This window comes from Fusarium oxysporum, chromosome 6 (genome assembly GCF_000149955.1).
Source record: "Fusarium oxysporum f. sp. lycopersici 4287 chromosome 6, whole genome shotgun sequence".
Classification (NCBI taxonomy): Eukaryota; Fungi; Ascomycota; class Sordariomycetes; order Hypocreales; family Nectriaceae; genus Fusarium; species Fusarium oxysporum.
In genome coordinates, this window is record NC_030991.1 from 255,122 (window position 1) to 281,108 (window position 25,987).

The 25,987-nt window shown below is 47.9% G+C and overlaps 11 protein-coding genes across 12 annotated transcripts; 4 read left to right on the top strand and 7 right to left on the bottom strand.

The window, feature by feature from the left end:
* Positions 1 to 1,680: 1,680 nt before the first annotated feature.
* On the bottom strand, positions 1,681 to 3,755 carry FOXG_06985 (uncharacterized protein; the record flags this gene model as incomplete). The annotated part of the gene is made up of 4 exons (XM_018385620.1): positions 1,681 to 1,947; positions 2,010 to 3,388; positions 3,444 to 3,517; positions 3,573 to 3,755. The coding sequence occupies 4 exons, from the start codon at positions 3,753 to 3,755 to the stop codon at positions 1,835 to 1,837; spliced, it is 1,749 nt and encodes a 582-aa protein (XP_018244241.1). The 3' UTR covers positions 1,681 to 1,834.
* A 2,076-nt stretch (positions 3,756 to 5,831) lies between these two features.
* Positions 5,832 to 7,212, bottom strand: FOXG_06986 (uncharacterized protein; the record flags this gene model as incomplete). Of its 2 annotated transcripts, XM_018385622.1 has the most annotated exons (2): positions 5,837 to 6,505; positions 6,569 to 6,989. In XM_018385622.1, the coding sequence occupies 2 exons, from the start codon at positions 6,987 to 6,989 to the stop codon at positions 6,057 to 6,059; spliced, it is 870 nt and encodes a 289-aa protein (XP_018244243.1). In that variant the 3' UTR covers positions 5,837 to 6,056. The 2 variants fall into 2 exon arrangements, with proteins under 2 accessions (XP_018244242.1, XP_018244243.1); XM_018385621.1 differs by having other exon boundaries at positions 5,832 to 7,212.
* Positions 7,213 to 12,160: 4,948 nt separating this feature from the next.
* FOXG_06987 (uncharacterized protein) lies at positions 12,161 to 12,342 on the bottom strand (the record flags this gene model as incomplete). Its single annotated transcript, XM_018385623.1, has 2 exons — positions 12,161 to 12,170; positions 12,248 to 12,342. The coding sequence occupies 2 exons, from the start codon at positions 12,340 to 12,342 to the stop codon at positions 12,161 to 12,163; spliced, it is 105 nt and encodes a 34-aa protein (XP_018244244.1).
* Positions 12,343 to 12,490: 148 nt separating this feature from the next.
* On the bottom strand, positions 12,491 to 14,258 carry FOXG_06988 (uncharacterized protein). Its single transcript, XM_018385624.1, has one exon. It carries the CDS (start codon positions 13,658 to 13,660, stop codon positions 12,878 to 12,880), a length of 783 nt encoding a protein of 260 aa, XP_018244245.1. The 5' UTR covers positions 13,661 to 14,258; the 3' UTR covers positions 12,491 to 12,877.
* Positions 14,259 to 14,529: 271 nt separating this feature from the next.
* FOXG_06989 (uncharacterized protein) lies at positions 14,530 to 14,853 on the top strand (the record flags this gene model as incomplete). Its single annotated transcript, XM_018385625.1, has 1 exon — positions 14,530 to 14,853. One exon carries the CDS (start codon positions 14,530 to 14,532, stop codon positions 14,851 to 14,853), a length of 324 nt encoding a protein of 107 aa, XP_018244246.1.
* Positions 14,854 to 16,259: 1,406 nt separating this feature from the next.
* FOXG_06990 (uncharacterized protein) lies at positions 16,260 to 16,819 on the top strand (the record flags this gene model as incomplete). The annotated part of the gene is made up of 1 exon (XM_018385626.1): positions 16,260 to 16,819. One exon carries the CDS (start codon positions 16,260 to 16,262, stop codon positions 16,584 to 16,586), a length of 327 nt encoding a protein of 108 aa, XP_018244247.1. The 3' UTR covers positions 16,587 to 16,819.
* Positions 16,820 to 19,334: 2,515 nt separating this feature from the next.
* Positions 19,335 to 21,138, top strand: FOXG_06991 (uncharacterized protein; the record flags this gene model as incomplete). Its single annotated transcript, XM_018385627.1, has 2 exons — positions 19,335 to 20,062; positions 20,118 to 21,138. 2 exons carry the CDS (start codon positions 19,335 to 19,337, stop codon positions 21,136 to 21,138), a joined length of 1,749 nt encoding a protein of 582 aa, XP_018244248.1.
* A 449-nt stretch (positions 21,139 to 21,587) lies between these two features.
* Positions 21,588 to 23,500, top strand: FOXG_06992 (uncharacterized protein; the record flags this gene model as incomplete). The annotated part of the gene is made up of 2 exons (XM_018385628.1): positions 21,588 to 22,151; positions 22,805 to 23,500. 2 exons carry the CDS (start codon positions 21,588 to 21,590, stop codon positions 23,498 to 23,500), a joined length of 1,260 nt encoding a protein of 419 aa, XP_018244249.1.
* Positions 23,501 to 23,997: 497 nt separating this feature from the next.
* On the bottom strand, positions 23,998 to 24,213 carry FOXG_19599 (uncharacterized protein; the record flags this gene model as incomplete). The annotated part of the gene is made up of 2 exons (XM_018399858.1): positions 23,998 to 24,098; positions 24,177 to 24,213. The coding sequence occupies 2 exons, from the start codon at positions 24,211 to 24,213 to the stop codon at positions 23,998 to 24,000; spliced, it is 138 nt and encodes a 45-aa protein (XP_018244250.1).
* Positions 24,214 to 24,646: 433 nt separating this feature from the next.
* On the bottom strand, positions 24,647 to 25,144 carry FOXG_06993 (uncharacterized protein; the record flags this gene model as incomplete). Its single annotated transcript, XM_018385629.1, has 1 exon — positions 24,647 to 25,144. The coding sequence occupies one exon, from the start codon at positions 25,142 to 25,144 to the stop codon at positions 24,908 to 24,910; it is 237 nt and encodes a 78-aa protein (XP_018244251.1). The 3' UTR covers positions 24,647 to 24,907.
* Positions 25,145 to 25,383: 239 nt separating this feature from the next.
* On the bottom strand, positions 25,384 to 25,953 carry FOXG_06994 (uncharacterized protein). Its single transcript, XM_018385630.1, has one exon. The coding sequence runs from the start codon at positions 25,771 to 25,773 to the stop codon at positions 25,405 to 25,407; it is 369 nt and encodes a 122-aa protein (XP_018244252.1). The 5' UTR covers positions 25,774 to 25,953; the 3' UTR covers positions 25,384 to 25,404.
* Between the last annotated feature and the right edge of the window lie 34 nt (positions 25,954 to 25,987).

A 25,987-nucleotide genomic window follows, 5' to 3' on the forward strand; every position in this document is an offset into this window, starting at 1 on the left:
GACGTAGTGAAGCTGCCATTGCATCACTATTTGACACCGCATCGTCACGTTAGCATGATTTCCATGATTTATCATCAGCTGCTCGATGCCTTCTGCTCTGGTGTGGAGATTTGATGTGGAAGTTATCTGCGCCGTCTATTTGAAGCGATCAGGACCATTCAATTTGCCCTATCAAAGACTCACCTATATCAGTGATCAACCACTCTCCGGCAATCACACAGGCACGCCTCCAGAGAAGTTGGCAGCTTCTAAAATAAGTCCACAAGTTCTGATCGTCGGCGACCACGGAAGATTGCTCAGATCCGTGCGCAGAAACTACTCAAGAAGTCGTGGACCGTCACTACCTCATTCGGAGACAGGACCAGGTCTCCCAGAGCAACAGCCTGGCCAATGCTAACCAGGGAAATTTGAACTTGCTGGTCCGTAATTGGGAACATGTCGACGATACTTCCCAAACAAGATTGATCCTCGATGAAGTCAAACCACATACCGTTGTTTAGTGAGCTGGGGCTGATGGGGAGGCAAGGTCTAACCGAGTAAGAAATGTACCAACTTAATCGAAAATGACGACTAATAGATTTCGCCAGACGTTTGCCATCGATGGTGACGTTGCTATTAACTTTATTGATGCTACAGTCCAACGCCGCTTGTTAAAAAATTACTTCGTATATTAACTGTTGTCGAGAATGACCTAGTTGGTGGGATGAGGACGCCTGAGTATACGCGCAAGAGATAAAGAGAAGCGGTCTCTTGAGCTACTGTCAAGCGTAATTAGCAGCAGATGAAATACTTCTCCAGGAAGCATCTAGCCGAGCTGACTTCCCGGGGATAAGTCTTCGCCTAGGCATACTGTCAGACGAACCCGCAGGGTTGATCGAGCTTGGAAAAAATAAAACGTCGAGGGCCAATGGTAGCCAGGCATCTGTAGTTCAAGTTATTGTGTTGCTGTTTGAGCATGGAACGGTGCAGACAGCCTGGCTGGATATGCTTGATGGCGCTGAAGATATTGAAACTGCTGTTGAACGTATAGCCAATGACGGAGAGAACGCGTCTGAGGAAGGAAAATGGTCGCAGACCTAGATGGCTGCAACTTGATTCTTGGGTATATGGATGGCACTCCGAGTTTGACACCTTACCAATATGGCGTCTTTTGGTATAGGTGGACGAAATGGCGTGGAAGGATAGTGCCCTCTTGTTGTTCCTATCAACTTTGTTTAATGGTGTTTAACAGGCATATACGGTTCAAGGGTCTTAAGATTGCTTATGGATACAGTAAATCTTTCGGGGGCGGTGACACTTCTTGAGAGACTCATAGCACGAATACATTAAACTTGCACTAATCGACCAGATACATGTATTATCTGAGAAAAGACGATAAGAAAGGTGACCGCCGGAGAAAGGAGCCGCCAACGAACACGGCCACGGCACGGCTGATACAGCGCTTCATTTATGACGAGGTAGTCAAGCTGATATCCTCACTACAGCAGCTGCTACCCGTAACAACGAAATGAATTACGTGGATCGAGATGAACAGACGAGGGTATCTCGGGGCTATGATCACCGCATATGCCACGGCACTTGGCAGGTTTTCACTTGGACCTTCCTGTTGGATGTGTTTTTCATGAATATTCAACTTCTTAAACTTCATATGCCCAGTTAGAAGCGATATAAGAACCAAGAGGGGTGTAGCTGACTGCTTCCTAACGAGTATTTGAAGGTTTCGAGACGGTCAATCGCGGTGCAGTTATCGAGCTGGGTACGAAGTTACGCCCGTTGCACATGAGCGTTCTTGAATGGCTGGCTTTGACTATGGGCTGAAAACCCTATCGTAGACCTATTGGATATGGACTCTCTCCTCATCAATAGGGAGCGTGTTCGTTCTGGCATTGTATTTCTGTTGTCCAGGGCTAAGTGGCCTTGTCTCCTCCTGTTCATCGTCCCAATGAACTTACACATCTCGTTAGCATATTCGAATCCTCGGGGCAAAAGGGGCAAAAGGAGCAACTCACCGTGGGGCCGGATTGCAAAACTCGCGAGGAAGCTAATGCCATACAAGCTTGCCAGTAGGACAAAGATGGCCTGTGGAAACGTTCCGACTGTAGCAGCGTAGATACCGTTGAACAAGAGCGGCCCAAGAATCCTAGAAAGGGCAAGCAGCATGCCAACCGCACCCAAAAGCTGCCCTACGCGGTTCGAGGGAACGTGCTTGGTTATAGTAGCTTGGATAGTGGCACTGCCAAGTCCTCCCATTGCTGTGACCATGCCGCTAAGGAAAAAAACCTTTTCAGAGTGTGCCAGACTGTATCCAATGCTGCCTAGGATATCTGACGTCAGGGCAGCTCTAAGGACCCATATGTCGAGGTTGTCTGCTCCATAATGCTTCTCTGCTGGAAGGGTGAGACAATCTCGTCGTCTCCGAGCAGCTGGACGAACACGCCCAAAATAGTTGATGATTGGGAAGACGCCCATCAGAGCCGCTACCCGAACTAGCGACAAAACAGACACGAATCGAGAACTCTCAAAGGTGCCCCATCCATACATGTACTCGCTGTACAAAATAATAACCGCACCAGCAGCTTGAGAGATTCCAAAAATGATGATATCGTTGAGAGCCAGAGCAACCAGGTTTCGGCGGAGAGCAGGCGAAGTTCCAGGGCCCGTGCGGCTGAGGACCTTGAGAGGCTCGAATGGGTTAGTCGTCTGGATAGTGGATAACAGAGACCTCCTGGTCTGGGCCCTCAACTCTTGTTCCTTGTCCCACTTCTCCCGAGCAAGCAGCTGCTTCTTCTTGGGTAGAGATTCAGGAACGATGAACCTAATTACGATCACAAACATACTGTGGCAACCCAGAACCACATAGAAGATGGACAGGAGGCTGCCAGTCCATTTGGCAAAGTATCCGGCCAAAAGAGGGCCGAATGCCAGGCCGGTGAACAGGCATGCATGCATGTAGCCTATAGACGCTGCACGTTTTGAGGGCGGCGTGCAATCGCTAATGTATGACTGGTGGAGGATGCTTCCAGCTGTAAAAGAGCCGGTCAACCCATCAAACACGCTTCCCAGTACTAGCCACCGGTAGTCAATAACTTGAGGAAATCTAGCCACCAAGATGGTTATGAATTCAGCAACTAAACCACCACAGGAAGCCAGGGCCATCAATCGCGTCCTACCATATCGGTCTGATAGATGCCCCAACTTTGGAGTCACGATGGCACTCAGTAAGCCTGTGATAAGATTCATGACCAGCATGAAGGTTGCAGCATTCTTCTGGACCCCGGGTATCTTGCATTGTGAGTTGTCGCTACCGAGAAGGATAGCATTGAAGGTGATGTTCGGGTCAAGGAACTTCTGATCCGCCAAGTATTGCTTGCAAACGAGGTCGAGGATCCTTTACGCATCAAAGTCAATGTCCTAGGTTAAGATATAATAACGGAAGCGCTCACAGATTCAATTTAGGCACCATGACACCTCCGAAAGCCAGGGTGAAAACCGTGAAAGGGAAAAGCAGCCAGTAGACCTGGATATGCTGTTAGCTCTTGGTTGTAACAGACGTCCGAGAAGTTGGAGCATACTGAGGGCCTCTGCCACCACGACAACACTTTCGAATCTTCATATATCTCCCAACGATCGCCATTCATGGCTTCTCTACACTTGTCCTGTGTACCAAGTGCATTGGTGCCTAGTAACCGAGCCGTATCTGATACAGAAGCCTCGAGCTGGTGAAACCTTGAGCTTTCCACCGCATCACGGTCCATTGCTTTCGCTCGTATCATATAGTAAACGTCTGTTCTGGTGCTGCAGTCGAAATTCAGAGTGTATAGGTCCCTATGAGCGCCTCGCATCGAGCTGGTTAACCTAGGTAGTTCAAGTTCGGCCACGTCGTTAGGACGATCATGTAGCAATCTGAGAAGGTTGCGATCGAAGCGAAGGGTCCTAGGACAAACGGTAGCAATCCAATTTGCCAGCGAGATTTAAAAACGCGTAACGAGTGGTGAAGGCATGAGTAGAAGGGAGAATAATAAAGCACGGCGGTTCCATGATGGGCTGGGGCGATGGTGGGGTCTGGGGCCCCGCTTAGGTTAACATGCTAAGATAACCAGACATGCATGGGGCTTAGCAGGAAACAACTCCGCTGACGCCCTCCATGTCGATCCCTAATGGTTAGGCTTATGGTAGGTATACCATGCATCGTGGGCCATTTCAGTCTCAAAGCCCACTAAAATCTCCAAAACATCAATACAACCATGTGGATTTACGAATCGATGAGCCAGTGATCTGATTTCCAATCTCCACTATTGTGGACTTGGACGCGACAGATCCTCCTGTAGCGTCAGAGGTTGGCATATTCAGACTTCGGTCCGCAAGACACGAGCCACAACAACGGCAATTTGGCGGGGATTCGCAAATACTGGCTTTTTCAGTCGCTTTTACTCTTTGATAGTTTGTTGTTCGCTACGTAGGCGCCCCTATGGCTTAATCATTGACAAGAGTGATTACATTCGCAGGACATTTACCTGTCCGTTAATTATTTCTCGTTAGTTCTCGTCGTCTCGGGTAACGTTTACTGGAGAGGGAAAAAGTTTAATGCCCGTTCGTTGAAGCAACGTCGTGCTTTAACTGTGCACCTGGATGTTCCCAATAACTCTGACTTAATACTGATGATATTCTGAGTTAAGATCGCATGAAAGTTGTTTCTCTGGCGGAAGCTTACTGCAACGGCGGCCAATACATGGGCACCTAGGTGCCCAAATAAGGTTGCACACCCAGGTGCGCCGCCTGACTAAGCGTAGCACCAATACATAGCCTGCAACAGGACGGTCGGGGCTACTTTGGAGAGCTGTTGTAGGACAGATGGGCGGGGGGATGGGTTCAAAGATACTGCTGTAGCCTAACTGTGGGGTTAACGGGTGGTTAAAGTCTTGAACGCATGATTTTGCGGTGAACACGATCCTATAGGTCCACGGAGCGTTGCAGAGTCGACAGCATGAAAACTGATCCAAAGGCCGCCCTGTGAGGAGTAAGACTAGCAGGGTAGGGAATCAATCCATCCACGTCAATATCCGACTTTGTGGATGGAATTGACAGCTTACTCAGCAAAGTGCTCGTGGATTGATGTCCATAATATTGAACTCGTGAAAGACCCTTGTCGCATTAATTTGGATTTCCTAATTGGACAATTCGGGAACCTGTCGCCGACACTTTCTATTGCCTTACTCCTGGCGCTCCTCCAAGCCATCCCGTCCAACTGTTGTTTATATTGCGCAGTAGTGCTGGGTGAAAAAATATATTTTTATGAAACTTGATTGTTCATTATTGAGCTGAGAGTTCTTCTCGGGCCTATATCTCTAGATGATTGTATCTAGGACTTTGAACTTTAAATCTAGGACTTTCAGACTAACAGTCTGAATCCTGAAGGGAAGGGGGATTCCCGGATTTTCCAACATTGTCGAGAACTAACTGATAAAGTAGAGAAGATGGAAGGTGAGGGATTTCTGGCCCACTCGCTTGACTGGCCCACTCGCTTATCATACACGTTACCCTAACTTGAAACACTACACAACCCTCAAGGATTGGAAGGATTGTATTTATAACGCGATTTTTAACACATGTGCATGACAACCGGGGAAGGAAGAGGATATTGATGATCTAGAAACACGGAAAAAATGCATACAAAGAGATATCAACCATATCTACAGGTGCATCAATTCAGACTGCCAGGCTTGCCAACGTTTCAAGCAGGGGCGGCCTCAACCTTTTAAGAAGCGGAAGGCAAAAGAAAGCTATCTAGAGCCGATAACAGGGAATGCACAAAGCAATAAGTAAAGCCGGTATGAGACCCCATATGGCTGCAAGTATGTGAGGTAGCGATTTGCAATAATCAGAACTGCTGGGACTTCTATCACCATGCAAATTAGTATGTATAGGGAAGTACCACTAGTTTTAGTTTAATGGGTCCTACGCCCTTGTCGTGACCCCGCCGCAGTCTTGTGCCTCTCAAAGGGATAACTTAAATACGATATCTACAGAAGGATCATGGGTACCAAACAACAGATACCTCAAGTTTGTGTCTTACTTTCCTCCTTCTCCCAAGCAGATCTCGCAGCCCTGTGCGTCTTTAAATACGCCCCATGCATTTCTTTCGCACATTTTTCCACCTTCCAAGCAAGCTCCCATGTTGAATCTTTAGGTGGGTATCCAACCCATTGCACCAGGAATTGCAATTTCTTGTCCTTGATCTTCCACCGGCGGATTTGGAAAACATGAAACAAATTTATTCCTGTTGCTTCCTCGCGGCCGTCCCTGGGTTCCCAGTAATCGTAGAGCACAAGTGGGTAGTCTTGTTGAATTGTACGCTCATCGACAAACGTGGGCTTGGAGCAGCCATTCCATCTGGTCTCGAGCTCGATCTCGGTTTTGTTTTTGATGCGGTGACTGATGATTTCGTCGATTTCGTATCTCAGCTGCTCTGCATCATCTCGCTGCTCCTCGGACTCAGCCAGTTCAGCTGTATTACCTGCGTCAACTGGCTCCCCTGGACCCTCTGGCATGCTTGGGCCCATTCGCTTACCCAAATTCGTTTGTTGTTTCCTGCTTCCCGAATGCTTGCGGTTCATTCCGCTCTCTATCTCGCCCCTCAATATCGGTTGAAGTCCACCGTCGAGGTTATGGTTACTTAGCGCAAAGCAAGCGACGTCAGGGCCGAATCTTGGGGACTGGGCAATCTCTGTGGACTCGCCTCGCATTGTCATATAGTGCGCGGCCTCAGTCTGCTCGACTATCCTCTGTCCCATAGAATGGGAAATGGCAGACTCGGTTGCATTTAAGGATGCTAACACCAGAAGGGGGCTGACATCGGTAGGAAAGCTACGTTTGCCCCTGAAATTCGATTGTTTTTGGGCTAATGCCCTATCTGTAATCGCCTTTGCCTTGAAGATGCGTGAGAGCTGGTCGAGGCGTGACCGGCCCCTTCTCGTCTTCTTTTTGGTCATTGTGCGGCATAGCTTATAGATCAGAGAAAGGATGTTTAGCGGTATCGTGATGGAGAGCCGAGTCAGATTTCCACAAAGTTTCGAGAGATGGTATCATGATTGACTGTTAATTGTGCATTTTGGCCATTAGTGTATTGCGGAGCTTAGATGAACCGTATCGTTGGCATTTGGTCTCCGATGTCATGACACGGTGGGAGATCACTGTCTTCAGGTTCAGGTTCAGGTTCTACCCCTACTCGGTTTTAGCCGCTATTTAGCAGCAGCCATGCCCGGCTAGAGGAGTTTGGCCGACAGCCGAAGCGCCCCGAATAATTATCCGCAGCGCCCCACTTCGCTGAACACCATTTGATTGTTTGGCCAAGCTGTGTCCAAACTTCCCACTTTTTCCTCCTTAACCCCGGCACTCCGCTTGGAGAGAAAGTCGCTCCCAATCTTTTCTGTCTGGAGCTGGACGTAGATGGCGGCAACTGATTCTTGCGTGATTGGTTGAGGAATTGTGGGGCGGCGACCATGACTGCACGTACAGCCACGACGCCAATGGCGCCAGAAGCACAAAGATCAACGGACCCGAATACATGCTCGAGTGACGCAGCTTTTGCAGAAAGCGCTAGAGTAAATACGAAGTCCGCATATCGTACATGATAAGCAGGTGAAACAGACAAGCGAGTGGAACAAAATCCCTCAACCTACATCATTTCTATTTAATCAATTGATTCACAACGTAAAAAGATGTCTCGCCAGTATTCCGAGGGTAATATGCTTCTGGCACTTCGTGCCCTTCAAACTGACCTAAATTTAAAGCTCCGACCTCTTGCAAGACTCTACAAGGTCAACTGTTATGCCTCACGTCGCCGGCACAATGGCATTCAACCTCGACGCGATTGGATCACGAAATCACGAAAACTATCTGATGTAGAGGAACGGATAATAGTTCAGTTTATTCTTGACCTAGGTTTGCGAGGATTTCCCCCGCGATTACGTGGTGTGGAAGAAATGGCTAACCGATTGCTCGCCAACCGCAATTCGTCACCCGTCGGTATGCGCTAGGCTTCTAACTTCGTCAAGCGACATAAAGAGCTCAAGACACGTTTTTTTTCGTAAATATGACTATCTGAGGCGAGGAAGGCCAAAAACAGTGCAGTCTGGAACCCGGGAATGGATTACTGTCATTCAAGCGATCAATGCGAAAGGCCAGGCGATCCCGCCGGTTATCAGAGGTGCGAACAAATATCACCTCGCCAACTAGTACCAAGAAAGCAATCTCCCTGGCAATTAGGCTACTGCAGCATCCTAAAATGGCTGTGCGGATAATGAGATAGGTCTTGAGTAGCTAAAGCACTTCGACCAGTGTATAAGGAAGCGATCAAATAGTCGCTATCGTCTTTTATACCTTGATAGGCACGAAAGTCACTACTTAGCAGACTTTAAGATATATTGCGAAGAACACAAGATCATTGCGCTTTATATGCCGCCCCATTTGTCTCACCTGCTTTAGCCACCTGGTGTTGCGTGCTTTGGGCCGCTCAAGAAGGTTTACGGTTGAGAAATAGAGCATCTGATCAGACGCTTCATAGCCCACGTTTCCAAAACCGAGTTCTTTCCCGCCTTCTATGCTGTATTTCAAGCTACTATGACAGAAGGAAATATCAGGGCTGCCTTGAGAGGGGCCAGGTTTATTCCTATTGACCCGGAAAGTATAGTCTCGAAGCTCGATATACAGCTGCGGACTCCAACGCCGGTTGAAGAGGAGGTCGGTCCCTCGACCCCTTGGGTTTCGAAAACGCCAAAGACCGTACTTCAGGCCTAATATCAGTCTGAATACCTCCAAAGGCGAATAAGCAGGCATCATAGTAGCTCACCAGAGTCAACTTTGGCAGCCTTAAACTCTTTTTCGAAGGGAACACAGGCAATGATGCATGAGAATGCCTTATTGAGGTCTGAGGTCCACGCCTTTCGACATGCGAATGAGATACTAAGCCGGCAGCGGAGGGCAAAGAGAAGTCGGCTATAGAAAAGAGGGGTGATGACAGTAGATGAAGGAAGGGAAGAAATTGATCAGATAGAAGTTGATGCGCAGGTAGGGGGCCGATCGTCGAGAGGTGGTGGTCAAGGTCGGCGCAAGCGAAGGAAAGGCGCTGTGGATCATGCGGCAAGACTGGGCATAACGCAAGAACATGTCAGATAGTTGTTGCAGTATGTAAAGGATAGTATAGCGATTAATTTTAATTGATTAGATGGTTTGTTGTGTTTTCCGGTGATTTCTATTTTGATAGCTGAAGAAAAGTGTTCCGCTCACTTGTCTGTTTCACTCGCTTATCATGTGCGTTACCGTTTTGGTTACATGCGCAAGTTCGGAGAATAATAAAGCATCTTACAATAGTTATAGACTAAGAACAGCGCATCAAGATATGTAGAATAATATAGTGTTTTTTTCTTTGTAGATTCTATTGGCACATTGTCCTTCAAGCCAGTATGTTGTTACTGTCAGCCTAATGAGCCCTTGATCTTGTCAAAGATAGTGATTAACGTGGTTGATAAGCATGTGACCCAGACAATTATGTGACCCAGTTTTATTTCTACCTTGAATCCGGTTTTTAAAGAATTCTTTAAAAATTTAAACTATGTCTAAAATAGCTATAATCTCATTAGCTTATATATAAGTTTTAAAATAAGCTATATTAATTTTCCTAGATTTTTAGAAAAATCCTATATCGCTATAAACTTTAAAATCCATTTACACTGTAAAATACACTGTATAATATACAATATTATAAGGTTTTCTATGTAAAATAAAATAATAAGAATTCTCTTGAAAATACTATTTAATAAGCCTAATTATACTATTATAAAAAATATATTTAATATATTTTTAGCTAATTTATTTATAACTTTATCTGCTATAGGGTAGGTTATTTCTCAGTGCACAGTATACTGGGTCACATACTTGTCTGGGTCACATGCTTATCAACCACGTTATGCCTCTTTGGGCACATCTTCTTGATATCGCTGGCTGACTAAATGGCGAAAGCCTGGTTAGCTGGTATTCATCCACAAAAAAGGCAGATTTCTTTCACATGCCAACCATTGACGTAGGGTTGGGCACGAGATCCACTTTGGGCCGGGCATTCGACACCATAGTCTTTTTGACTAATTTTGAGGATGACGTGGCGAGATGGCGAGACAGTGGGACAGGCCATGTCCATCAGATCATAGGGCGGATCCAGCCCGAAAGGACATGACGCTCTTAACCCTAACTAAAAATGCAAGGCCAGGCTATACAGGTCCTACCATGTTTGAAATTATTTCAAGCACATAAAGCCCAGTTGGCTGATTTTGTGCTCCTGCTTTAACGGTACAGACCCTTTGATTCGCCCAACACGTAGAAGGCATGCCTGCAATAAGCAATACCCCTCCCGCTACCACTCCGAACCCTGATAACCAGGATTTATACTATACACTACTCGGATGGCTTCCAATCATGATTATGCCACTCTTGCTTGTGGTATTTTTGTTTCTCCTGTCTATTCCCAGGTATATATTCCTAGACGTCTCCAAACTGATCCTTATTCAGTCGCTTAATAGCAATATAGATTATATGGGCTAGTGAGATATGGCAGGAATGCAGCCACAGAAGGGTCCAGCAGCTCTGGGGGATCTGCATCGACAGAGTCCACCAGCAGGGATTTGCCTCATCTAGATGCTATTGCTCCACCAAAAACAGGCAAAGAGATGAGACGGGAGCTTACAAACGGAGCCCACGTCTCATGGGCGATGATGAGTTCGGACATGGCATGGTACGTCCTCTTGACTCCTCAGTTATTGCAAGAAGCACTTGACTGATCCCTCATCTCCCCTCTTAGTGCCATCTGTCTAGAGGGTATTCAGGATACTGATATGGTTCGCCACCTGGTGTGTGAGCATACTTTCCACGCAAATTGTATTGCTACGTGGTACCTTGCGAAACATGATACATGCCCCATATGCGCAGTTAATTTTGCATCATCCAAGCCTGTACTGCAGGCGGCAAGCCAAGCGCATGTATCAGATCATCGGGCAGATGATGCTTCTACATTAGGGCATGTGTAGGCTTGCATTATACATATTCATTATCCATATTGCGACGGCAGCATCCATGCATAGACGGTGCGAGTATCCTGGTTCCTCTCATACCGCAAATAGTGAACCAAGTGTTGACCTGGATCCAAGAGAGATCGTGTCAGGATCACGAAGGGGTGAAGTTGCAGACGTAGTACGTTAAACCACATGCCTGTGCCCACAAATGCACCTTCTTGCTCATACCTAGCCTAGTCTTCTTTCACTATGCCTTATTCCATGATAAATCCATCCTTGCCTTGATTAGTTTCTCATTTAATCTTCTGATTCATAGGTTTTATGTCTGGACCCTGATAACGCAGACTTGACTACTATACAAACGGCCCGCTAGCAAAAGGGCAGTCAAGTGTCGGGGTCTGGCGGTGGTGTACTATGTCGAGCTGTATATTTAAGCCTGATACAACTATAAATATCGTGAAGGTCAACGCCTAATTGCTCACTGGTCTTATTGGGTTGTGATGACCAATTTACTCATTCTTGCGCCCTTGCTATTATAGACCAGCACTTTCCTTAGGTATATGCGCCTCGTGTTCTAGACGGAAACACTTGCTTTAGCTTATCCCTGATGGTATATTAACTGACCCTAAATTCATGTCACAAGCAACCGGTACTGGCATTTCCTCGGTCTACTGGCTGTTTATCTACGGGACACAACCTAAAAGGGCATTCTTTAGGCATGACTGGCTTACAAAGCTACATCAGTTAACCCTCTTATACAAACATCAGTAAGTGATGTCCTTAAATCCTCATCAAATTCATTATCAGATCAAGTTATACACACGAGCTATAAAGCACAGACCACGTAGCATGAATGAATGAATGAATTTATTCCGCCCAGGAGGATACGCCTCATAGGGCCCACAACATTGTATCTCGTTACATTGTTATTCCCCTCATTTTGCCCCTTACAACCTTAACTCACCAGTCCTTACACCTTGCCACTTCCCCAGCCTCGCTTGTCCCCGCGACAGGCCTGCTTGAAAGCCAAATTCTCCAAGTGTTCAGCGTCCTACCTCCAGCAGCTGAAGCCTGGTCTGTCTACCAGAGGCTGTACTATATTAGTTCTTGCTGTATTATCTTGTTTGGTTTGTTAGTATGTTTTTCATGTCTGTGTAGCATCCAAACGGCCTGTGCTTATCGCAAACTTGCTTGTTGCTCGCACCGCTCCCAAGTTCGGGCTCCACCTATGCCCGTCCTCTGCTGTCTTGCCTCCCAGGAAGAACGGTAGATTGCCTATCATTTCCAGGTCGACATTTCGCATGTGTTCTCGTTGCTCGTCCCACCGTGGGCATCGGAAAAGGAAATGGTCCACCGTTTCTTCTTCCTGGCCACAATCGCACGTATCTGTCTCTGCTGCGCCTATCCTGTGCAGATATGATATCAGGACAGGCAAGTCTGTTCCTGACCTCTATCACCTTTGGTCATAGCAACGAGCCATCGCCAGCGATAGTCCCAAAAGTCGACCCGTGCCCGTCGCAGCCAGTACAGGTCTAAATCGTCGGGATCAGTGCTCATCATATGCCAAACAAATCAACTTTGACCTCAAAGTTGAGTTGATTGATTTGATTGATGTTCTATATCAATTCCGTGGGTGGAGACCCCTACGCGAAGTCACCCCCTTCGTGCACACCAAAAGTCAGCTACCGACCCAGCTGCCCAACTTTACTCCGCCCTGCCTGGCCCAGTTCTTGAGGCACTGAACGTGTTCCAATGTATCCGAGCCCATCGAAAGCCTCTGAGACGTCAACGTCAGCTTCGCTAGGCTAAATTGCCTCTCAAAATCGCTTGCCATCACTGGAATAGCAAAGATATCCGGGGCATTGCTGCTCAGTGAAGGAAACGAAGCCCTGTGGCTCGAGACGGAGGTACCTTTCGAGCTCGCCGACACTACCGCTCGTCGCAAACGCTTTATTCGTCTTGCTGTTAATCCATTGAGTGTACTGATCATCCTCTTGGCCCATCGTTCTTAATGCTGCGTCGTACTTTATTGTTTCTTCACACAGTCCCAGGTTTGCGTCGTACCAATAGGTGAAGTAATCCTTAATTCCAACCTTGGCATTACGAGCCCAAGCGATTGGTTTCTCAGAGATCCAAGTGGCCTCTAACCAGTTGAACTCGAACCTCGGATGCAGAATGGTCGCTGTCGCAAATAAGGGAGAATCTCTGAGTTTGTCATAATAAGCATTCAGCTTCTTCCACCCGTTGTTCATCGATACCCGGATATAGGCTCGATGGTCTGTTGGTAATGTGCTCTTTTGCGACGTCTCGGACGCTGATCGCTTCTCCGCCACGGAATATTTAGCCCGAGAATGCAGCGGTAAGGCAGATTCTATGAATCTCGTGGGTTGGCTCCGCTGCGGTAGCGCGTAAACCTCATCCTCGTCAAAGTGGGCAGGGAGACGGCGTACGCGGCTTGGCCGGCTGTTGCGCTCACGGAAATTCGTCGGCGCCGTTGCAATCCGCTCCGCGGCATCCAGATGAGTTTCGCCCACTATTTCCGCTGCAACTTCACTATAGAAGACTTTCCAGTCCTTAAAGTGCTCCAGCAGATATTCCATTCCTATTAACACTTCGCATATGCGTCCATGGCTGTTACCTTTACCCTAGCCCTGCGTCTGTATCGTCTAAAGGTATATAGGTTTGAAAATCTCGTTCACTTCGCCAAGAATCCGCTAGTCTTCGCTGGATAATATATTATCTGCCGGTATATGTCTTGATTTGCTTTCCTCCTCTTGAATCGCAAAGAGAAATGCCCTGACGTCTGTCTGCTTTCGCAAAGCCCTCTCAATCATCATGTACGTTGAGTTCCACCGCGTTTCGTTGTTCATGACAACCTCGAGCTCGGCCGTGGATTCCTCGCAGAGCCGATATCCCTCGTAATCCGGCTCCCGAGCTATTCGCTTGAACTGTTCATTCCGCTGCGGCGACGAACGCATAAACTTGACAATATTGCGGAGCTTACCAATGGGGCCCTTTGTGCGCCAATGATCCAGGTCCTGCTCAATAAGGCCGCGCATGCTGTTGATGTCAGACTCCAGCTCGAACGAGTCGGCGTCTTTGCCAAAGAGAAAGGCTCGCGCGACGAGATTGAGCGTGTGCCCATAACATCGCATCCGGCGGGCCTTTATATCAACAGGCCTCATCGATGGATCGAGCTTCTGGTACATGTGGTACAGACAAGTATCGTTTGCCGCCATTTTATCAGAGATGGCACAGCCAACTCGCCCCTCAATCTCCCATTCGTGGACGATGTCGACCAAAAGGAGCACATCCTTCTCGTGCCAACCTCTCTGGTAAGTTTCCCTCGGTAGAGCATTTATGGGCCCACTAACAACGGGTAGAGAACCAAATCCCAGTCGAGGTTGCCCATGAGATGGCGTGCTTATTGTGGTTGTTCAGGAGAATGAAAGCCCATAGTTCATTCTCGATGGCATTGTGGGCTTCAGCTTCAGAGCTCAACTATAACCCTGCCGTCGTCTCTCTCGTGAGCCAGCTTTTCGCCAGTGGATCATGGCGGAAAATAACTGCATTCACAGATGTTGAGAACCGCTTCATGAAGCTCATAGCTGAAGCGAAGAACTGCAATGCTCTTACAGTCTATGGCGAATACCTGTTCCAAGATGGAAAGTATGACAAAGTCGCCACTATGAGCACCAGATTGACGACGCAAAGCCAGAAGACGGGACTGCTGATGCCCCAGTTGATCGATAAAGTGCGCAAATACAGCCATGATTGCAAAGCGATTCGGTGACGTCCAGAGATCGAAGCTAATATGCACCGCTGTCAACGCGTTCCAGAGCTCTGCCTTGATATCTCGATTCGCTTCAAAGTGCCGGTGTATCTCTCTAGTGATAGAGCTACCACTCCACGCTATCTGGACCACTAAATCGCTGTCGAAATGGTTGAAGATCTTCCGAAGGAAACTGTGCTCGAAGATGGTGAATGGCACATCGCTATCAATGACGAACCCAACGCTTAGTTCTTGTATTGCTTTTATTTTCGCTTTTGGTATGACGCTCTGTTCAAGCCGACGCCTTTTGGGTGTTGCACCAGAATAAATATCAATGGCACTTTCATCACCAGGACTTGGCTCACTAGACTGGCTGGCTAGGTGATCCGGTGAGCTCTATGCAGGTCGGTCAGCTGCTGGGTATCTTGTGAACAATATTGAACGGGACAGGTACATGCTTTCGGAGATGATCTGCTGCGGAAGACGTGGCTTGCACCGAGAACTCCGCTGCGCCTTTCATGTCACATCGATTGCACCACCAGACATGACCTATCGGTTGATCTTGATAGTTCAGTTCGACAAGGTCCCGTGCGACCTAATCCAGCTCTTTCTTCTCTTTGCAGCTTTTCGAGCCAGCAAATCTTCTTGGACGAAGCGACGGTTTTTCCAGGTAATCTTGGGCAGATCTTCAATAGTCGGGTTAGGAGGTAAAGCTGCAACGACTGCCTTTTCCAACTGCTTGGCAACCGTCTTCGGCTGAGACAATCGTGAGAAGACGGAAGAGGGAGGTGTGGGGCAAGGCGTCAACGTTGCTGGCGGAAAGCCAGCTGGCGATGGGGAGAGTGGCGAATTCGACATTTTGCTGATGAAATTCAAAAAAAAAGCATATCTAGAAGGGGCTGTTTTGGTGGCGCGACATGGTTGGGAAACGCGTTCCAGATTGCATACCCGTGGTGGGGGCCTACGCGTTAGAACACGATAGTAAATACTTGATTTTGGGGCTGACACACAGCTATTAGAAAGTAGACCTCCATCTGTGATTATCTGGTGTAGGGTAGTGGTCCGAGAAGATCTGAATTTTCGCCTCGATAGACGATTGCATGATGCATTTGTCATATAACACGTCAACGTTGTTCGTGGAGGGCGCTGTAGACTCCATTCCTTCTGGTTCAGAGCGTCCAGCTGGATCACGGTCGCGGAAGAACGCGATCATGGAGCGCGTCGGCACTGATCTAATAGGGAAAAAAAGCCAAAGGTGGTATGAACTAAGCTATATTAAGGTTAGTGTAAGGGGAAGGGTGAGTCGCATGGAGCCCCGGACGAAAAATATACCAGATACATAAATACTAGGCCCAAGCATCCTAGGTGGCAGAAGCCCAATTCTCAAAGTCTTAAATGTGGCAACCATCATCAGACATTACCCCTGAATGTCTTATTACATCGACTGTGGAACAACCAGTGAACCGGATGATTCTTTGCCAATTGCCAATGCTCGTGATTGGTTCGACTATGGCCCAGTCTCCAACGTGGAATGCAATCAGGGATATCGGAATGTCGTTATGACGATTAACGAGCTGAAATTTGAGATCGATCTTGCGTGGGCCGGGAACATCAACCCCGGACGTGAGCTGGAACCATCTGCACGGCTACTAGGCCAAGAAAGGGATGAACAGGGATACAGCACAGTGTCAATAGGCTACCCTAATCGAGAGGTTGTCTCCTCCAGTCTGCTATGGAGAAATGCCGATCCTTGAGGCAACTAAACGTTGACCACAAAGGCCGCACGGGCCGTACCGTTCTTTATCGCATCAAAAGCAATCTGGCGTCCAGGAATGCTGCAACCTTGTTACAATAGCCACAACACCGCAGTTTGGGGGTGCATTTCTGTGATGTAACGAGCGTATTGAGCATGGCCGAGAAAGCTACGGAGCCACATACGGCACTGGAGATGCACCTCTGCTGATATGGTTGAGACACGTCTGGTCTATTGCTGGTATGAGATACTTAGAGGGACATGAAGATAAGGCGTTGGACGCAATGACTGAAAGCCGGCATGCAGATGGTGATGTAAACCGAAGTTCAGAGGCTGTACGTCTAAATGATAACAGAAATAGCACGGAAGTTAGATTGAGATTCTGGTTGGCTTCTGGCCAGGCACGAGGTGAATGAACCCCCTTTGCAATTCGGAAGTATTATGCACCCAGCACTAGAGACGAGAAGGCAAGCGCACGTCCACAGGTGCTAGACTTCTTACATGTACAGCGACCAAAAAAAAAAAAAAAAAAAAAAAAAAAGAGCCCGCTACCATGGTGCTTGGACCCCCAAAGAATTGAGTTCTCTGGCGCCAATAAAGTTCCGGGTTGATTCCCGGGCGCCCGCCAACATCATCGCGGATAGATGCGCTTAGTAGTTGACGGCCCCCTTCTCCAGAAGTTTAGGTTTCTTATGTCCAACCGCAGCGACGAGAATAGCCATGGTCGACATATACGGCCCATTTGCTCCGAGTTTGTTTTCTGGATCTCTTAACAATTCTCTCACCCCCGCCTATAATTAGAATAAGGGCAGCACAGTGCATTGGGACAGCCAAGGCTGCGAAAAATGTTTTTTTGCTGGGGTCCCTGGAATTTTGTGTATGAGTTTCGTGATTGAGGGTAGGGCACGACGCCACACTAAGCACACCAAAAGACGAACAATTTCGAGCACAAAACGACAAATAATGACGTCGTCTAAGTCATACATGGTCAAGGCAGAGCCCTGCATTTGGGTGAGGCATGCCATTGCGGGAGGGCATCAGAAAAAAACGTTTGCCAAAGTAACGTGTGGTTGTGGAGTTTCCAAGGGCAACGCGCGCCATTTGGTTCGCATACTATCACATCACGTTGCATCAACCACCAAAGGAAAGGCGTGAACAGCCTCAGTCATCGGGCAGTAATGGAAAAATGATACTTTCATTGGTTCATTGTCTCGCCATCTAGGTTTAAGCCTCTCTGACCTGCGCCGCAAGCTTCAACGGGTAAGTCAGAGCGGGTCATAATTCAAGGGATGAGCTGTATTCCGCATTGGGTCCTTTTGTCTTGATAAATGGTATTCATTATGGATGGCTGGCTCGCGGCATTGTTGGAGAAATGCAATAGCATGATATCCGAAACCCAGGTTTCTCGATTGGCTCAGAATAATTATCTAGAGCAGAAGTTTTGTTTCGCGTTTCCAATTGATGTTCTCCCTACCATCGAGGGGGAAAAACTATGCTCACTTAGAATCACGTCGTTTTCCATGAATTGAACCTTGGCCAACACACAGACACATACAGACGCGTGTGCACGGCACTTTTTTACTACCACGATAGAAACGTCGTCACCTGTCTTGGGACTTTCATTTTCACAACACTCCCCTCTCGCTTGCGCCCCATATTGGTTCGAAGGCCACGCTGGAACCTTTCACGTTTTCAGAGACAACCCCCCATGCCTCCCTTCTTTGAGCTTCGCACCTCGTTTTACAGAGTAGCAATTCGGTACAAAGCAGGTTGCTGTAATGCCCAAGATGCAATTATCAATCCACCTTCTGTAATGGCGTGAGTTTGTGTACTACCTTATATGATACTTACAGGCGCATCTGAATTGTATGGCTTGATAACGAACTTTTGCGCGGTAGCATTGGACTGGAAGGATGTCCCTAATCAACCCCACGTCTGGGGCAAGTGTAAAATCTTACCGGGCTGAGTTCTCTTTCCATGTCTTGCCTCGATCTCGACCTCATCCCTTCTCTCGTAATCGCTCCTTACTCCTACCTACTGAAAGCATTGTCTCTAGTTGTACACCCTTTAGAATCATCTCACCGGTCCCTCATCTGTATAGATCTTTTCGTTTCCTCGGTTATGTTTTCGGTTATCTATGTACTCTACAGTACCATTATACTCTAAGTTTGCTTGAATTTGACTTGCAGTCTCAAAATAAAGCCGTTGCTTTGTGTCTTCTTATCTCCCCCACTCTCCCTTCCTTCTCATTGATTGCACTTTCCTAAAGTCAAACCCAAGCGTTTTTTTACCATTTCCCCCTCATCGCGCGAACCCCATGCCCTCTATCTATCGTCTCTTTCATTCATATATTCTTCCCACTTGTCTCTTTTTTTTAATTTTATCTCGCCCTCCGACTCTCTTCGTCTTCCTCCTCCCGATACTCGATATTATCAAACCTGGGGGCGCTCAACAACTACTACGCTAAACGCCCACTGTAACCGCTTACCCAATACCATCACAGCGGGCGCAGGCATCCGCTATTCAGCCGGTGGCTGAAGTGCCAGGTCAGACCAGACTTGGCCAGTCTTATCGAATCCTCACGAAATTCGTCACCCGCAACTGGGCCTGGAGGGCTCAATCGCTTTAACGTCGCTACGTCTCGACCAGGTTTGGTCTACCATTCATCGTACATATCCACACTCACAGCACCAACACCAGCAGCACCCAGCTACGCTGCGTACCCCTCCGGTACGCGCCAAACTTCATCATGGTTGCCGTTCTTCTATCAGATGACAACGGTTATTTTGCCGCGTCCGGCCTGCGACGCTCACTTTCTTATTCCAACTTTATCTCTTCGATTTCGCCATATTCCACCACTTCTCACCTGAGCGAGCATTACAAGCCTGCTTCTAAGACTTCCGCCGAATCCAACTTATCATCTGCTCCCTCGTCTCCCCGTACCGTCCACGCCGACTCGGCCGACCTTTCTTATGCATCTACTCCTGCCACCAACCCCTCTATTGTCTCTGGCTACGATGGCACCATTGGTCTTATTGAATCACCTACAGATCACTTCATATTTCCATCCTTTGCGCAAGAGAGGCTCTACGCTTACCCAGAGATCCGTCCTGATATCCACTACGATGATAACCCAGAGCCATCCCCCAGTCCCCGAACAGGTGACTCTTATACCGTCTCTCCTGCAGAACACGAGGCCTCTGAAGAGGCTTGTGATGATACATCAATATCCGAAACACCAGAGCACGAAAAATCCGAACATGCAGAGGATGACACTGCAGTCTCAAGTAGGCCGTCGCGCCAAGTCGATTATCTGTCCAATGAATGGAGAGAGGAGGATATCTGGTCCTCATGGCGATACGTTGTAACATGGAGGAAAGAGTTTCCAAACAGCGCTCGATTGGAAAATGCTTCTTGGAGGGCATGGATGAAGACCAAGAACAATCTCAAGACCATCTCGCCTGAGTCGCTTAATTGGTTTGCCTCCCTGTAGTGCTCCCTTAAGCTCTATTGAAATACTTACATCTACAAGGCTCAAGGATTGTGATGTCACCTGGCTCTATGGCCCTCTGCAGTCGGGACCAAAGAACCTCCACCCTACCCACATAGAGTCCTCGAGTGTGTCGCTGTCAAAGGCCGACTCACTAATCAACCTCAACAAGAAGCCCATTCTGAAGAAGAGAAGCATGTATGAAGTTATGCTTCAGCGCTCGCTATCCACGGCCTCATTATTGGAGCAAGCCACCGCAGCTGTGAAGGCCCAGAAGACCCGAGGAATCCCCCAGCTCCACCTCGGTCGTTCGTCAACAGACTACTTCGCCTGCCCATTTGCATCATATCGATTGGGTGGAGAAAAGAGTAGCGTCGCTCCCTCGGTAACATCATCTAGAATCATTTCCTCCAGTTTTGAGCAAAAGCATGTTCATTTCAATGAGCAAGTTGAGCAGTGCATAGCTGTTGAAGCTAAGTATGATAAAGATATGGTCGATGACCACTACGGTTTTGATAGTGACTTGGATGACGGGGTTATGATAAAGCGAGTCAAAACCAAGAGGAGGCCAATATCCCGACACAAGACTTTGAAGTCAAAGCCAGCAGCTGAAGGAAAAACAATTGCGATGCTGCCTTCCACTACCCTCAAATACCGCGAAAACACTCCTGAGCCGCGACAAACTGCCATGAAGCACTCTCGAAGCCCGCTCAAGTCCCCTTACTATTCAAAAGAGACCCTGCGATCTGCCAAGAAGTCAGACAGGTCCTTTTCCGGGGAGGAAGATAATGATGGCAGCCTCGACAATGCGTTGTTGAGCCCCCGTTCAGGGCGGGCGTCAACCCCCAATGCGAATACCAATGGCGATCTGAGCAGGTCTATTCCACAGGGCAGCCTTTGTAAGGAGCCTCCGGGTATGCGACGCACCCCGTCTGGTATCTTTACGCCTTATCTGGAAAGTGAAATACAATCCGGGGATTGCGTATTTGGCCGCGTTATTGACACGGCCAACACTGCTCGCGATATCGCCCATGTTATCTGGAACGTTGGCTGGAAGAAGTAATAATTGTACAGGCGTTCAACTTGCATTTAGCGGCGCAGTTGGCATTTGAACAAGCTCCCAAGCTTGTGACTCATATATTGTGTGCTGAAACGACGCCATCACAATATCAACAGAAGAGAATCTATATATATGAATTTCCGAGAGTAGTTGACATTGACCTGTCATACTACCGCAACCGTCATAACCCAAGGGATAGCACGGGCCGTCGTCACAACGTCATGCTGGAAAGTGGCACCCGATTCGCGTTTCTATCTTTCATACATGGGCACAAAAGCGTGAGACATCGGAAGGGCCCGTTCTTTAGTGTGTTTGGCCGGTTTTTTATCTTCTATGCTTCATACGGGTGTCTGAACACGCAGGTTGAGGGCAAAATCGGTAGTTTAAATCTTCTTGTAATGATAGACTAATTGTTGATTATTTTGGACGGTAAGGAAGTGACTGGCTTTATGATGAGCGTGATATCAAGCGGTATAGTGGTTACCAGCTTGGAGAGGCGTGGACGGCCAAAATCAGTTCAGCCTGGAAACCGGGAACGGGTTGCAGCGATTCAAGAGATCAATGCAGAAGGTCAGGCAATCGATCCCTTCATCGTGGTTGCAGGCCAATATCCCCTTGCCAATTGGTACCGAGAAAGCAACCTCCCGGCCACTTGGGCTATTGCTACGAACCAAAATGGCTGGACAGATAATGAGACAGGTCTTGAGTGGCTAAAGCACTTTAATCGATGTACAACTAACCGATCAACTGGTCCCTATCGTCTTCTAATCCTTGATGGTCACGAAAGCGACCATTCGGCCGACTTCCAGATATACTGTGAGGAGAACAATATCATTACGCTCTGTATGCCACCTCATTTGTCCCACCTGCTTCAGCCCCTTGATGTCGGGTGCTTTGGGCCGCTGAAAAAGGCTTATGGTCGAGAAATAGAGCATCTGATCAGAAGGTCTATAACCCATGTTTCTAAGACTGAGTTCTTCCCGGCCTTTTATGCCGCTTTTCAAGCGGCTATGACTGTCAGGCTTTCTAACCATGCGCGTATGGTTTAGTTAAACCATATATTACTCATATATTGCCCATATACCTATACCATACAGTCTTAGGCGTATGACCATATATGATCATACGCGGGATAAAGTTGCTTTGAGTTAAAAATAGTCAGATAAGGAAATCGGCGGCACTAGAACACCTTGACCATCCTCCTGGTCCTTAATGGCCTCCCTTTCCAATAGATCCATAAGGTATAAAGGATAATTGAATGGCAAATCGGTTGCTTAAGCAATACATGTGGAACTTGGACTGCCGTGCAACGTCTTTGTAGCTCCAATCCTAAGGCAACTATCAAGATCGCTTCAAGTCACATTGTCAGGCTTCATGTCAAGATCAAGTCGCTCACTTATAGCAAACAGTTAGTACGATCCTGCCTGCTAGGCAACAGTATTCCAGATCATATAGTCTCATACGATTCCACTCCTTGAGATAGAAATCAAGTCTCATTCGTTAACCTTACCCGATTCACTGAGCGACCTTCTGACTGCCGTGACCGACCATCAATTAGCTACGCCTCCGCGTCGCGCAACACTTCATGACGAAGCTAGTAGAAAGCCATGATTCCCGTTGATTGCTTGCGGTGGACTCCTTCCTCAGCCACACACCTAGTGACCGCGAGTCCTCCATCGCTGCAACAATCGAGACGGCTTCTGAGATACCTGATAGGCAGAGCTTAACTTCCGTTGAACCTTCCACTTCAACAACTCCAAAGCGCAAACGCATCACTACGGCCGATGCGACGTGGCAACACACTCGAAAACCTCAAGGATCCGAGTCTGAGCGCGCTGGGCCAAAGCAAGACTTAGTGTTCTACTGCAAATACTGCAAGTTCTTCAGCCCATTCGAGGCCAACAGTCGTCATATGCCGGCAAGATACGACTCTTCAGACGATGAAGCAGTCAAAGGTGATGAATACGAGACATGGCAAGGTAGCCGCGAAGCGAGTGATAGGAGAGTTCGCGATCCTATTACGTACTGGCATGAAAGGAGGTTGAAATACCCTCGACTTTCGCGGATGGCGTTGGACTTTTTGACCATTCAGCCAATGTCTGCAGAGTGCGAGAGGCTCTTTTCAGCTGCCGGAAGAATGGCGGTGCCGTCGCGAAGCCTTCTGGATGCCCAAATTATCTCCATCTGTCAGGTATCGCGGTCATGGTATAGGGCTGGGATCGTCAAGGAACTGGATCCGATGTTGATCTCGTGGCGCGAGGAAGAGCAGATTTATGAGGGTCTTGGGATGAGTGATGGCGAGTTAGCAGAACAAGCAACGGCATGGCTGAGGGCTCAGGGCGATGAGGGAGAGAGTGAGGGGTAGTAGGCTGGGCAAGGACCATCCATGATCAAGAGCGCAAGTCACGTGAGCGAAGTGTACGACAAACCAACCGTCAACTACATCCACCAAAGGCGCTGGTGTAGCACACTACACCCACTACACCGGACAGTCGCTTACATAATTTACACTTACACTACTCTGGGTCGAAAAGTGTAGTTGGTGTAGTTGATCGGAACCTTGGGTATGCTAGCGTCGGCTGAGCACCTTCCGGTTCTGGCAGCGAGAATTGGATTTGCAGTTCGCGGTCTCAGGAGGTTCAGGGTAGGAAGCTACGCTGGACGCCGAAATGGGAGTCTGAGTGGGAGACAGCTTGCGCTACAGAGCTCAGGGCGTACCAAGAAGCCAACGGGCTTAATTGAGATACTTTAGGAGGCCGCGGGTTCAAGATGACATGCTGTGATACTTCGAGCTTGTTCAGAGTCAACACCATGAATAACACTTCAATGTGAAGACATTCCTGAAATCTAGAAACATTTATATCACAACTCGCAGACGTGCTGAGTCTTCACCTTGTGTTGCCATTGGGAGCTGATGCACTGATTATTGCACCAGATGTCGTAGAGGTAAAGGTAGCTAAGTACTGATATATCCATAAGAGTATAGTGTCCTGATTGTCTTGGCTCACTTTATTATCCATGGCGGTTGGTTGCAGACTCACTCCAGCTCATGTCGTGATCCTGAGCATACTTGGGCATTGTAGAGGGAGCTCTAATTACTCTACCGGGTAGAGTAGAGAAGTGGGTAGAGCTCACCCTACTCTACAATGCCCAAGTATGATACGGTGTCCCTTTGCTGGTACAATCGTATGCCTGGAGTCCTGCGGCTTGGCCGTAATTTCACTCGAGCAGTGCTGTTCGCCTAGTAAGAAAAGGTATCTCACCAAGACGGCTTCAGCTATTAATCATTACTATAGCATATACTACCACTTTACCCTCTTACTGCTCTTCCGGCCATTTGCCGAATTGTGTATTATCAGGTCTGAGGTATCACCGCGAGACGCTGTTTACAGGCTGCAAATGACATGCGTGTCGCTCGAGTTTCGTCTAAAAATACTGGGGGAAAAAGCCTATTCCATGAAGTGATAAAAGAATCCGAACGTCTATATCACTTCCAGATGAGTATTTCAGTCTCGACTTTTAATCTTATTTAGTATAAGGTTTACTATTCACACTTGCTTTTCCTTCCATTGTGAGCAGCCATCTAAACCATCTTAGGAGACCACATGATCATATACCCTTGGTGGAGTTTGACTTCTGATGCCTTGGTAGGCCGCGTTTCTCTATCAGCGATTGCATGAAATCCTGACGGGATAGACCTTCCCGAACTTAATACATACGAGAACACTGCCATACTGCAGCCATCCATGCCTAAGCTATTTCAAAACTGCTGTCATACACTCCCATTCATTTTGAATTGGCGGTCTAGTCCTCTCACGATACCATAGCTCGTAGCCGCAGCAAAAGCACCTACAACCAATGTCTGCACTGCACTAAAGGCTGACTCCTTTGTATCGAGCCCCGTGATATGTGCTTTGACGTAGCCAAAAGTCAGCAGGATGACCACGCTGATGCCGATGCTGGCGAAGAGGGCGTGGTAAACATTCTTGAAGCAGAAATAGGGAACCATGGGGATAAGACCCCCGATGAAATACGATAAGCCCATGAACAGTGCGCTCAGCCAGGACTTAAAGCTGCCAGGTTTCTCAAGTCGGAGTTTGAAGTGCATCATGAACTAAGTGGGCAGAATCAATCAGTCCTTGATGTCCGCTCCTAGTACTATAGGAAACGACTCACCTTTATATACATGTCGGGGTTGGCTCGCAGGCTTTGGACAACAGCAGTCGAGGCCTCATGGGAGATGCTGTACTCTGCGAAGATGTCGTGGATTTACTGCTCCTCGGCATTGGGCATTTGATGGACCTCTTGCTCCTTCCGCGTAAGCTCTTTCTCATAGTGTTGGCGATCAGTCTCTGCTGCGAGCCAGGCGCCAAGGCCCATCGAGATGGCGCCCGCGAACAGTTCTGCCAGACCACCCATGATGACAAGTTTAATCGAGCCAGTTGCGGACAAACCAGCTGTCAATGCGAATGGAACTGTAAGACCATCCGAAAAGCCGATGGTGATGTTGCTCAAGTGGTCCTTGTACTTAGCATGTTGCTCTGGCGTGGATACCGTAGGCTTGTTACAGGCGGCTTGCATATTATGGAGGTCACTACGAGCCTGACCAAGTTCTTGCGCATCCATTGAGTGCTTCATACTAGCAAGGGCCGACAATTATCTGCAAAAGAACGCAAGGTAGAGATACTGAGGATCTTTGTGTTTGCTGAGTGAAGAGTAACTTCAACAGGGGAGAGTCAGATCACGAAGTGAATGCCGATAGGAAGTGATAGATCTGAATTCAAAGCAGAGGATTTATTATATGTATCCAGCCATTTTATGAATGCTTCTTGGAAAACGAAACAAGTGCGCA

Coding starts and splice junctions, on each gene's coding strand:
- FOXG_06988 (XM_018385624.1), bottom strand. CDS start 13,660: ATGGAATATCTGCTGGAGCACTTTAAGGACTGGAAAGTCTTCTATAGT.
- FOXG_06994 (XM_018385630.1), bottom strand. CDS start 25,773: ATGAAGCACTCAATGGATGCGCAAGAACTTGGTCAGGCTCGTAGTGAC.